The 13,160-nt window shown below is 42.1% G+C and overlaps 1 protein-coding gene across 1 annotated transcript; it reads right to left on the reverse strand.

Moving 5' to 3' along the window:
- Positions 1 to 10,860: 10,860 nt before the first annotated feature.
- LOC115169702 (C-C chemokine receptor type 4) lies at positions 10,861 to 12,864 on the reverse strand. The gene is made up of 2 exons (XM_029725600.1): positions 12,763 to 12,864; positions 10,861 to 12,480 (listed from the first exon to the last, which is right to left on the reverse strand). Exon 2 carries the CDS (start codon positions 12,467 to 12,469, stop codon positions 11,381 to 11,383), a length of 1,089 nt encoding a protein of 362 aa, XP_029581460.1. The 5' UTR covers positions 12,470 to 12,480; positions 12,763 to 12,864; the 3' UTR covers positions 10,861 to 11,380.
- Between the last annotated feature and the right edge of the window lie 296 nt (positions 12,865 to 13,160).

Raw genomic sequence — 13,160 nt, forward strand, 5'->3', positions numbered from 1 at the left:
ATACTTTTTGGGGCAAACACACACACCGTTCTGGGTTGCTCATCTACAGCAGGAAGCTGTCTCCTGCCTGTCTGAGAAAGCAGTAGATGTTCTGGTCCAGTTTGGCACCTCATACCTGTCAGTCAGGGTTCTCAACTCTGGATTACTGAAAAAACAAGTACAGAAACAGTCTCAATGCTGAGCATGACCTCAGTGTTGCATAGTCAAAAACAGCCCAGAATAGACATGCTTGTTGAAAACTTCAACCAGCCACACACCTCTCATTAGGACTGTGTGTGTGCGTTTTCTGGAATACATCCGTGTGATTGTTTTTTAAAATGTTTTTTATTTAAATCGAACCTTTATTTAACTAGGCAAGTCAGTTAAGAACAAATCATTATTTACAATGACGGCCAAACCTGGACGACGCTGGGATAATTGTGCGCCACCCTATGGGACTCCCAATCATGGCCGGATGTGATACAACCTGGATCAATCAGTTTATTCCAGTTCAGAAAAAAACATGACTTCTATTTTAACAGCAACCGCTCCAACCTAGACTGCCTTTCGACAATAATTTCTACAGTAAGCTGTACATTAGGCCTGATCATGTTTCATCTGTACTGTTACTTAGGGTTGCACTATCAAAAGCCTGCGTGTCTGTTCTGTTATGCATCTGTGTGATGTGATCAATCAGTTTGCTCCAGTTCCGAATGAAACTGATTTATTGAATTTTAACAGCAACAGTTCCAACCTAGACAGATATGTGTTTTTAATGGGGGAAAATAAACATGACTAGCTATTTATATGGCTATTTCATTTCATTATTTGTTTTTGTCTATATTGCATTTGTTTTAGGTATAAGGGCAATGAAATGTACCAATATTTATGTATAGTTGCATATGTTCCTAAGCTTGGGTCCCAGGAAAACACAGCATTTCTAATTTCGGTCCCAGGCTGAAAATGTTTAAGAACCCCTGCCCTATGGGGTTAGTTTTTTACATATATACAAAATTGTTAGTAGTTAGGGACCATCTGTAAATTATACAATGTACATGGGTCAATATGTAAAAATTCAAAAAACTCAAAATTTCAATGGCTTAAAAATCTCAAACAAACTATAAATTGTAGAAATTCATATACAAATATTGAAAGCATTTAATGAGAACTGAAAGGTGTGCAACATGAAAATATTGTCTCTGTCACGCCATGGCCATAGAGAGGGTTTCTCTATTTTGGTTAGGCCAGGGTGTAACTAGGGTGGGCATTCTATGTCCTTTTTTCAATGTTTTTGTATTTCTTTGTTTTGGCCAGGTATGGCTCTCAATCAGGGACAGCTGTACATCGTTGTCGCTGATTGGGAGCCATACTTAGGTAGCCTGTTTTCCTTTGGGTTTTGTGGGTGGTTAATTTCTGTTTAGTGTTTTGTAGACCTGACAGAACTGTTTGGCTGTCGTTTTCTCTTTGTATATTGTGTTCTCAGAATATATATTAAATGATGAGCACTCACCACGCTGCGCCTTGGTCCTCTTCTTCCAAAGACAGCCGTTAGAACCACCCACCTTCAACGGACCAAGCAGCGTGGTAAGGAGGAGCAGAGGGTTCAGGACTCCTGGACCTGGGAAGAGATACTGGACGGAAAGGGACCCTGGAGACAGGCTGGAGAATACCGCCGCCCGCCGGAGGAGATAGAGGCAGCGAAGGCAGAACGGCGTTTCTGGGAGGATCGGCTGGCACAGCAAGAGGAGGAGAGGCAGCCCCAAGATTTTTTTTGGGGGGGGGCACACGGGACGGTCGGCGGAGCCGAGGATGTAACCAGAGCCAGTCGGGGTGAAGTTGGAGGTGAGCGAAGGGAGCGAAGCAGAGACAGTGAAGGAGTTGATGGGGAGATTGGAGGAGGGAGCTATGAGAGAGCTGCTGTGTTGGTGCATGAGGCACGACATTCGCCCTACGGAGCATGTCCTCGAATTGATGTCACCTGAGTCAGCTCTCCATACTCGTCCTGAGGTGCGTGCTAGCCGTCTGGTGAAGACTGTGCCAGCCCCACGCACCAGGCCTCCTGTGCGCTTCCCCAGCCCTGCACGTCTTGTGCCAGCTTGGCGCTCCAGACCTCCAGTGTGTCTCCCCAGCCTGTTGAGTCATGTGCCTGCGCCCAGAGCCTTGCCTCCAGCATTTCTCCCCAGCCTGGTGAGTCATGTGCCTGCGCCCAGAGCCAGGCCTCCTGCATGTCTCCCCAGCCTGGTGAGTCATGTGCCTGCACCCAGAGCCAGGCCTCCTGCATGTCTCCCCAGCCTGGTGAGTCATGTGCCTGCACCCAGAGCCAGGCCTCCTGCATGTCTCCCCAGCCTGGTGAGTGATGTGCCTGCACCCAGAGCCAGGCCTCCTGCATGTCTCCCCAGCCTGGTGAGTCATGTGCCTGCGCCCAGAGCCAGGCCTCCTGCAAGTCTCCCCAGCCTGGTGAGTCCTGTGCCTGCTCCCAGAGCCAGGCCTCCTGCATGTCTCCCCAGCCTGGTGAGTCCTGTGCCTGCGCCCAGAGCTAGGCCTACTGCAAGTCCCGCCAGTTCGGCGCAGCCAGAGCCGCCCGCCTGTCTGGGGCCGGCGGTGAAGGTCCGCAGTCCGGGGTCGGCGGCGAGGGACCCCGCTCTAGAGGAGCCACCAAAGTGGGGTGAGCCAGTGGTGGAGCGGGGTCTGCGTCCCGCCCCTGAGCCGCCACCGCGGATAGATGCCCACCCGGACCCTTCCCACCTGCGAACACACATGCGAGACACCCAAATCAAACCACACCCCGAAACCAACTCACGTTTGAATTCAGTCAGGGACGCTAGCATTTCTTATTTAACCAAATCTAAAACGAGGCCAAATCAGCACCTCTACCTTGCTACCTTTCAGATGAGCCAAGGAGGAGGACAGAGGAGAACAGTAGGCGAGTAAAGCACTTAAAACAGCAGCAGCCAGGGACAAATGGTAGGGAAGAGGAGGATTTAGATAAACCATACACAGGCCCAAAACAAGTTAAGCTAACCCAGTATCCCCTTGACCGTTTTGGATTGCAAAATTAAAGAGATACGGCAAACAAGACACAGAGACAGCAACAGAAGAATAGGTGATGGAGAGAGACACCATATAAGACCCAGAGACAGCAAAAGAATAGTAAGATATGATGGAGACACACCAGACAAGACACAGAGACCGCACAGAAGAATAGGATATGATGGAGAGAGACACCAGAAGAACCGAACAGGCCATAACAAAGAGGATAGACAAAGGAGACAGTAACAAACAAGAACCTGAGACAGCAACAGACAAGACACAGAGAAAGTGACAGAAGAGGGCAGATGGAGAGAACAGAGGTGGATTGAGTACACAGCAGACTGTATCACTTCAAACTGCTCTATAGATTATAATTAATTGTATTTATTTTCCCAAATGATAAGAAGTGAAATATAGTGAAAAAGCAAAACATGGCTTATAAAGAATTTGCTGGTGAAAAAACCTTGAGAAATTACTTTTTAAAACAATTGTTTACTTTTGCACTTTTTACAACCAGGACAAGAGAGGAGGGTAGACAAGAGACAGCAACATATAAAACTAAGAGACAACAGCAGAAGACGGCAGACAAGAGAGACAGCAACAGACGACACAGAAAGCAATGGAGAGAGGCAGAGGAGGAGTGAGCACACAGTAGACTGTATCACTTAAAGCTGCTCTATATACTCTAAATACTGCACTGTGTGTGGTGTGTGTGTTTGGGAGAGAGAGAGACAGAGATAGATGATGTTTGGGTACTGTGGGATTCTTTAATCAGTTTGGCTCATTGGACAGGTCAGAGTCTATGTTTTGAAGTTGTTGAGTTTTGGTGGTTCCAAACTTGATGGAGGCCGCTGTGTTCTTGGGGACCTTCAATGCTGCAGACATTTTTTGGTACCCTTCCCCAGATCAATCCTGTCTCAGAGCTCTACGGACAATTCCTTCAACCCCATGGCTTGGTTTTTGCTCTGACATGCACTGTCAACTGTGGGACCTAATTTAGACAGGTGTGTGCCTTTCCCAAATCATGTCCAATTAATTGAATTTACCACAGCTGGACTCCAATCAAATTGTAGAAACATCTCAAGGATGATCAATGGAAACAGAATGCACCTGTGCTTAATTTTGAGTCTCATAGCAAAGGGTCTGAAAACTAATGTAAATAAGGTATTTCAGTTTTTATTTTTTATACATTTCCCAAAATTCTAAAAAACATTTCCCAAAATTCTAAAAAACAGTTTTCACTTTGTCATTGTGGAGTATTGTGTGTAGATTGCTATTTTTTTAATATCTAATCCATTTTAGAATAAGGCTGTAACGTAACAAAATGTGGAAAAGGTCAAGGGTTCTGAATACTTTCCGAATGCACCGTAGGAGAGGAAGATGAGGAAATTTGGCTAGGATGGAATTTATTATTTTAGAAAACCTCAAAAAGAGCAAATGTAAAGTAGGGGGGGAAAAAGCACTACACTCTTAGAAGAAAACTTGTTATCTAGAACCTAAAAGGGGACTTTGGCTAGCCCCTTGAATAACCCCCTTTGGTTCCAAGTAGAACCCTTTTGGGATCCGTGTAGGACCCTTAGCACCCCCAGGGGTACGCGCAATGCTGTCGGGGGTACGCCAAATAAAAATGTGATTCACATTTAAAAAATATTTTATACATAAATATATATTTTTTTTCTTCACATTTTCAAACAGTACATTTATATTTTCCAACGGGGCTATACATTTGGGTGAGTTTCTTTTTCGTTCCTGAGTAGCCTCGTTTCACTACCAAAAATAAAAGTAAACCATCTAGTGTTCAGCGAAATAACAACACAATGTCAAGTACAGGTAGCCTAGTCAAATAAACATCCAATCACATTTACCATTACTCTCTCGCAGGAAACCTTCACTCTTGCGCAGACATTTAGAAACTAAACATGACAATTTGAAAAATAAGCCACGGGAGTTTTTTGAGCGAGAATAAAGACGACTTTCGAGTAGTAAGACGTATAAAAGCAACAGATACCATTAATAAGAAGGGGCTAGAAGCGTCTTATATGATGAGCTACCGAGTGGCTAGGACAGGCAAGCCCCATACTATTGTGGAGGACTTAATTATTCCTGCTGACGCAGATATGGCTGGGACAATGCTGGGGGAAAAGGCCAAAAAACTATACAGACAATGACTTCATCAAACAACACTGTTTCACGACGCATCAGTGACATCGCAGGAGATGTTTTGAAACAATTACTGCTTCACATACAAGCCAGTGAATTATATGCGTTACAGCTGGATGAGTCAACAGCCGTTGCGGGCCTAGCACAGCTCCTGGTATATGTCCGTTACGTTTATGGGGGGTCAGTTAAGGAAGACATCCTCTTCTTCAAACCACTGGAAACCAGGACAACATGAAATTATGTTTTTTAAGTACTGTACAGCTTTGTGACATCAAATGGACTTTGGTGGTCAAGATGTATTGGTATCTGTACTGATGGTGCAAAAGCCATGACAGGGAGACATAGTGGAGTGGTAACGCGTGTGCAAGCGTTTGCTCCCGACACCACTTGGGTACACTGCAGCATCCACCGAGAGCCTCTTGCTGCCAAGAGAATGCCTGACAGCTTTAAAGACGTTTTGGACACTGCTGTGAAAATGGTTAACTTTGTTAAAGCAAGGCCCCTGAACTCTCTTGTATTTTCTGCACTATGCAATGATATGAGCAGCGACCATGTAACGCTTTTACAACATACAGAAGTGCACTAGTTATCAAGGGGCAAAGTATTGACACATTTTGTTTAATTGAGAGACGAGCTTAAAGTTTCTTTACTGACCATTATTTTCACTTGTCTGACCACTTGCATGATGACGAGTTTCTCACATGACTGGCCTATCTGAGTGATGTTTCTTCTCACCTGAATGATCTGAATCTAGGATTACAGGGACTCTCCGCAACTATATTCAATGTGCGGGACAAGATTGAGGCTATGATTAAGTAGTTGGAGCTCTTTTCTGTCTGCATTAACAAGGACAACACACGGGTCTTTCCATCATTGTATGATTTTCTTGTGTGCAATGAACTCAAGCTTACGGACAATGTCAAATGTGATATGGCGAATCACTTGAGTGAGCTGGGGGCGTAATTACACTGGTACTTTCCCGAAACAGACAACACAAACAACTGGATTCGTTATCCCTTTCATGCCCTGCCTCCAGTCTACTTACCGATATCTGAACAAGAGAGCCTCATTCAAATTGCAACAAGTGGTTCTGTGAAAATTTAATTTAATTAGAAGCCATTGCCAGATTTCTGGATAGGGCTGCACTCAGTTTCTTAACTTGACCTTATCGTGCTGTTAAGACACTAATGCCCTTTGCAACCACATACCTATGTGAGAGTGGATTCTCGGCCCTCACTAGCATGAAAACTAAATACAGAAAATGATTTAAGACTGAGACTCTCTCCAGTACAACCCAACATTGCAGAGTTATGTGCATCCTTTCAAGCACACCCTTCTCATTAACCTGTGGTGAGTTATTCACCATTTTTGTGCTAGAGGGGGTACGCAGCTGGAGGTTGAATGTTTGAAAGGGTACGGGACTATAAAAAGTTTGGGAACCACTGCACTATGTGATGAATAGTGCCACCATGTGCCCATTACATGTTGCATCACCTTCCCTGAGACAAAACTTCTAAACGTAACAGACTATTTACATAAGTCTGTTTTAATGCAGAATTTCTGTCTTGTACCGTTTTCCCTAACATTGTCTTCCTCTATGGTAACTAGGATTGGCTACCTGACTCCTATCAAGGCATATCATTTACTTCTGTCACGTCCTGACCATAGTAAGATGTTATTTTCTATGGTAGAGTAGGTCAGGGCGTGACAGGGGGTGTTTTGTGTTTTTCTATGTTTTCTATGTTGTTAGGTTCTAGTTTTGTATTTCTATGTTGGCTTGTTTGGGATGATCTCCAAATGGAGGCAGCTGGTCCTCGTCTCTAATTGGAGATCATATTTAAGTAGGGGTTTTTCTTCCTGGGTTTTGTGGGTGATTATTTTTGAGTAGTATTACGTTCTCCCCTCGGGTGTAGCTCGTCGTCGGAGGAGATGTAAATGCCTGGGCCTAAACACACCAGGTAAAACAGATGAAAGGGGAAGAAATGTGGGGTGTAATGAGCAAAAATAATCAGACCACAACCAGAACTCAATTTTAGCCCTCAGGGGATGTTTAGTAAAGTAATTAAACAAACAATATAAAACACCCATAAAGAATCAGTAAGAAAACAAAAACTAACAACCACAACCAGGGAAGGTAAGAGAAGGGAGTGTTTGGGGATCGGGGTCCAAATAATGAAAATAAACAAAAGGTCCCTCTTCTACACACCTAATCCTTCCTAACACACTCTAAACCCTAACCCACTGTCCTACCTGGTTCCAAGAAAATACAAGGGTGACACCCGCCCGGCTAACCTAGTGTATAAAACAATGGGTTATCTACATGGGAATGTATGGGCAGGTCTACCCATGGGCAGGTCTACCTTTTCCCTTCTCCAGGACCTAGGTAGGGTGGAGGACAGACTGAAACACAAACAAAGATAAATTAAAACAAATCATCAAATAATCAAACAAAACATGTCTCCCTCTCTCTCTTCTCTTTTCACACGACAAACAGATATCCTCTCTTCAATCGGCTACAGCCACGCCGACCATCGTCAGCCGCAACTAGGTACACCTGTAATGCCTAGGACACAAACACACTAACATGGGAAAATGGGGAGCAAGAAAAACGTAACATGTAACAAGTAGTGTTTGTTCTCCTCTGCGTCACGGTTTGTTTTGTCAATTCAGTTTATATATGTATTGCAACGTTTCACAGATTAAATCAAATGTGAAACTACACGCACGCTGCACTTTGGTTCTCTCCTTTCGACAGCCGTGACAACTTTGTCTAAAAAGGACTTACTTTGTACTTTTGTATATGGTACTTTGAATCTTACTTGTGATGTGACTGGTACATTCTCACCAAAACAAAGGAAGTCCTTCTTGTAAAGAGTCTGTGGTTTTCTCACCTCTGTAAATTGAAACACTTGTAAATCAGCATAGCCATCTGGTAAACAACTGATGTACAATTCCACTGAAGAATGATGTTTAAGATCTTTCGGGCTGGCTTCTCAGACACATATTAAGCCTAGGAGAACCTCCAATGAGCATGCTTTTTATTCCAGGGCTAGGTGTAATCTCTTACCAGGGAACCAGGTCATACCAAGGATCATTTAGCTTTTTGATTTGGAATTTTAAATCCCCTTGAAGTATAAAAAATATATACAGTACCAGTCAAAAGTTTGGACACACTTAAGGGTTTTTCTTTATTTTTACTATTCTCTTCACTGTAGAATAATAGTGAAGACATCAATGCTATGAAATAAAACATATGGAATCATGTAGAAACCAAAAATGTTTTAACAAATCAAAATATATTTTAGATTCTTTAAAGTAGACACCCTTTGCCTTGACAGCTTTGCACACTCTTGGCATTATCTCAGCCAGCTTCATGAGGAAGTCACCTGGAATGCATTTAAATGAACAGATGTGCCTTAAAAGTTAATTTGTAGAATTTCTTTCCTTAATGCGTTTGATCCAATCAGTTGTGTTTTGACTAGGTAGGGTTGGTATACAGAAGATAGCACTATTTGGTAAAATACCAAGTCCATATTATGTCAAGAACAGCTCAAATAAGCAAAGAGAAACAACAGTCCATCATTACTTTAAGACATGAAGGTCAGACAATCCGGAAAATTTCAAGAACTTTTAAAGTTTCAGCTCTCATGAGCACTGCCACAGGAAATGAAGACCCCGAGTTACTTCTGCTGCAGAGGATAAGTTCATTAGAGTTAACTGCACCTCAGATTGTGGCCCAAATAAATGCTTCACAGAGTTCAAGTAACCGAGACATCTCAACATCAACTGTTCTGAGGAAACTGCGTGAATCAGGCCTTCATGGTCGAATTGCTGCAAAGAAATCACTACTAAAGGACACCAATAAGAAGAGACTTGCTTGGGCCAAGAAACATGAGCAATGGACATTAGACCGGTGGAAATCTGTCCTTAGGTCTGATGAGTCCAAATTTGAGATTTTTGTTTCCAACCGCCGTGTCTTTGTGAGACGCAGAGTAGGTGAATGGATGATCTCGGCATGTGTGGTTCCCACTGTGAAGCATGGAGGAGGAGGTGTGATGGTGTGGGGGTGCTTTGCTGGTGACACTGATTTATTTAGAATTCAAGGCACACTTAACTAGCATTGCTGCCATAGCATTCTGCAGTGATACGCCATCCCATCTGGTTTGCGCTTAGTGGGAATATCATTTGTTTTCAACAGGACAATGACCCAACACACCTCCAGGCTGTGTAAGGGCTATTTGACCAAGAATGAGAGTGATGGAGTGCTGCATCGGATGATATGTCCTCCACAATCACCGGACCTCAACCCAATTAAGATGGTTTGGGATGAGTTGGACCGCAGAGTGAAGGAAAAGCAGCCAACAAGTGTTCAGCATATGTGGGAACTTCTTCAAGACTGTTGGAAAAGCATTCCAGGTTGAGAGAATGCCAAGAGTGTGCAAAGCTGTCATCGAGGCAAAGGGTGGCTACATTGAAGAATCTCAAATATAAAATGTATTTTGATTTGTTTAACACTTTTTTTTGGTCACTACATGATTCCAAATGTGTAATTTCATAGTTTTGATGTCTTCACTATTATTCTACAATGTAGAAAATTGTAAAAATAAAGAAAAACCCTTGAATGAGTAGGTGTGTCCAAACTTTTGACTGGTACTATATATATTTGCTGAAAACGTTTATTTAGCTTTACTGCTATTACCCCGAGTGGCGCAGTGGTCTAAGGCACTGCATCTCAGTGCTTGAGGCGTCACTACACACACCCTGGTTCGATCCAGGCTGTATCACAACCGGCCGCGATTGGGAGTCCCATAGGGCAGCTCACAACTGGCCCAGCGTCGTCCGGGTTTGGCCGGTGTAGACCGTCATTGTAAATTAGAATTTGTTCTTAACTGACTTGCATAGTTGAATAAAAAAATCATTAAAAAAAAATACAAATGCATTGACTAACAGATTCGCTACATGGAACAGATAGCCCCCCCCAAAAAGATCTGTGTCTGTCCTATATCTGAGACATAAGAAAGATCAGGAAACATTGTTATTTAAAAAAAAATGTATTTAACCCCTTATTTTTGTCACTAAACAGTCACCATATACACATACTTCCATAATGTTTTTTCAACTGGTACCAGAGGACATTCAGACAAGTCTTGTTGGTCATTGTTTTACTCCTAGAGTAAAACAACCAAGTGTGCAGCCCAAACTGTTACACAGTTTACGCTACAGACAGAAGTTGGCAGATCGGCTGTACCGACTTCAAACAAGTCCCAAGACGCTTGTGGAGAACACCATCGTAATCTCTTACATTTACATTTTAGGCATTTAGCAGACGCTCTTATCCAGAGCGACTTACAGTAGTGAATGCATACATTTCATTTCATGCATTTTTTGTTTGTACTGCAACCAGCTCAAAATGTTAAGCAAAGTGAGATATGAAAAAAGGATGACTAACAGGATGTTCTCCAAGGTGTTTCTGTCAAGGGAAGTGTGAGAAGGGGAGTTCTAAGTAATGTCAAGAACAGCCTGCTCTGAAAATAGCTAGAGTGGAGAAATAGTTTTTCTTTCACGATAGTTATGCCAACTAGAAAATGGTAGAGGCCTAGATAGTATGACAGAGCATAGAATATGCATCTCTCAATACAGGTAGACCTACATTCAGTCAGTCAACATTCAGAACCGCATGCTGAGTAAATACATTATTTCACAACTCTTTATTCATTTATTTTATCAACAATTTAATGCAAAGATTTAAAGATGCGTAATAGTAGAGGGAGTTGTTCAAAAAAGGGACTTTTTTTATTCTTATTTATCGATTGTGTTGCTTTAATGTGATCCAATAAAAATTATTGTAAAAAAAAACAAGGAAAGAAACAGCTCAAGCTCCTGAAGCAAATAAAATGTACACTTTCTTGTAAAAATAATAATAATATAATATAAGCCATTTAGCAGACGCTTTTATCCAAAGCGAGTCCTGCGTGCAAACATTGATTAAAATATTTCAAACATCATTTGTATCTTTTTGTAATTTACAGTTTAGCAAAAAATGTTGAGTACATAAAGTCCGAAGCAAAATTACACAGAATACAAATTGCATGTTCAAGTTGTATTGCTATGATTGAGAAATTCTTTGAGATAGTAAACATAAAACCCTCAAAAGTATATACATTATTCACAATTCACATCAATAATCTCTGGGTTAAAGACCAGTTCCTCTCTAGTATTCATACATGGTATGTGGGCTTTTCTGAGAAGTTGTTCTACTTTGGCTACTTTGGTTAGTGACGATATAACTCTTCAGACATGGGATATGTTTTGCAAGTAGTTTCCTAAAGTGGTTTTGAAACTTTTTCCCAAGAAACGTGTAGAAGACAGGGCTTACACAACAGTAGAGGTATGCTATATTCCTAGTCACATACAGAGCGTAGTCAAGCACATCAGAGCACGGCTCAAAACTATGACTGGTGGACATCTGGAGGGCTCTCAGCAGTATCACAATATTGTATGGGGTCCAGCACACAAAAAATGAAAATACAATCACAAAAATCAGCTTGACTGCCCTACACTTCTCTCTCATTCGGGTTGACATGACTCGGACTGTGATTCTAACATAGCAGTACATGACCATGGCCAAAGGAAGCAGAAAGAAGATAACAAACTGCTGATAGTAACCCACCAGCTCCCATTTGTTCATGATATCCTTGGAGAAGCCTGTCTCCTCACAAAGGTGTCCGGACTGAGGATCCTTCCAGACGTTGTACAGAACTAACTCCTTGACGCTGGCCAGAAGGCTGATACACCACACAACTGCGGAGGAGAAGCAGGCGTAGATCTTCCTCCTCTGTTTGGCAGCGTTAATGGCATGGACCACAGCCAGGTATCGGTCAAAGGTCATGAGAGTGAGGAAGAGGATGGAGCTGTAGAATCCAATGAAGTACATGCTGCCCACCAGCTTGCACATGAACGGGCCAAAGATCCACTCAGAGGAGTAGTAAGTGGCCAAGAAGGGCAAACTGGACGCAAACAGCAGGTCAGAGATGACCAGGTTGAGGAGGAAGATGTTCGTGACGGAAGTGAGCTTCTCGTATTTGTAGATAATGCATAGAACCAGCCCATTCCCAACCACACTTAGCAGGAAATTGATGGTGTAGAATGTTGGGATGAACTTGGCTCCAAATCTATTTACCTCAGTTTTGGCACACAGATTCACCATTTCATCCACGACATAGCTGGGGTCTACAGAGTTGTTATAATCTGTGAAATTGTCCTCATTGAAAAAAGCCAAGAAGTCTTCATAATCCGCCATGGTCTCGTAACCTGTTAAGAGGGTGTAAATATAGTGTTTTCATTTGATTTTATGGTCTGCTATTACCTCCTATGTACTGTATTTACAAATTGCAAGTTAAAATGGTAAGTATATACGGTATATACAAGTATATATGTAGTAAATGCCTAGGGATTATGCTTTAATTTCTTTAATTGCTTAAAATTATTTTAAGTAAATACTAGAAAGTACTCATTGTTACTACATAACTTATTGGTAAATAGCCTACAAGCTGCAAATGGACTGGAAAATGAAGTGATACTTTAACAACTTACCAATGTGACCTTTCTGGGCACTGATGTGATTATCAGAAAGGAAGTAGTTTTTCTGTTCATGTGTCAGCGCTAGTAGGTTGAAGCTTTGTGTGTGAGAGTTGTTTCTACTGCTTGAGATATGTAATATGTCATTAACTCCTCCCTAATAGCCTCCCTTACAAAGGGATGTCTTAATACTGTTCAATACAGGAATTTCTGGAACCTTATTCATCATTATAACCATAAAGGGTTGTTACATGGGATTCAATTTATCAACAACATTTTAACAAGGTTTATTCAAAAAATACTTTACAGTCAAAAGTGCTCTTTCTCTGACAAGAAAATACATGGAGAAATGTATACAATTGTTTTGAAATGCGGAAAACAAAAAGAGAAAGACAATTGTATGAAGTCGTCCA

The sequence above is a fragment of the Salmo trutta genome, chromosome 31 (genome assembly GCF_901001165.1).
Source record: "Salmo trutta chromosome 31, fSalTru1.1, whole genome shotgun sequence".
Classification (NCBI taxonomy): Eukaryota; Metazoa; Chordata; class Actinopteri; order Salmoniformes; family Salmonidae; genus Salmo; species Salmo trutta.

Bases quoted from the DNA above. Each gene is read 5' to 3' on its own strand.
- LOC115169702 (XM_029725600.1), bottom strand. From the start codon at position 12,469: ATGGCGGATTATGAAGACTTCTTGGCTTTTTTCAATGAGGACAATTTC.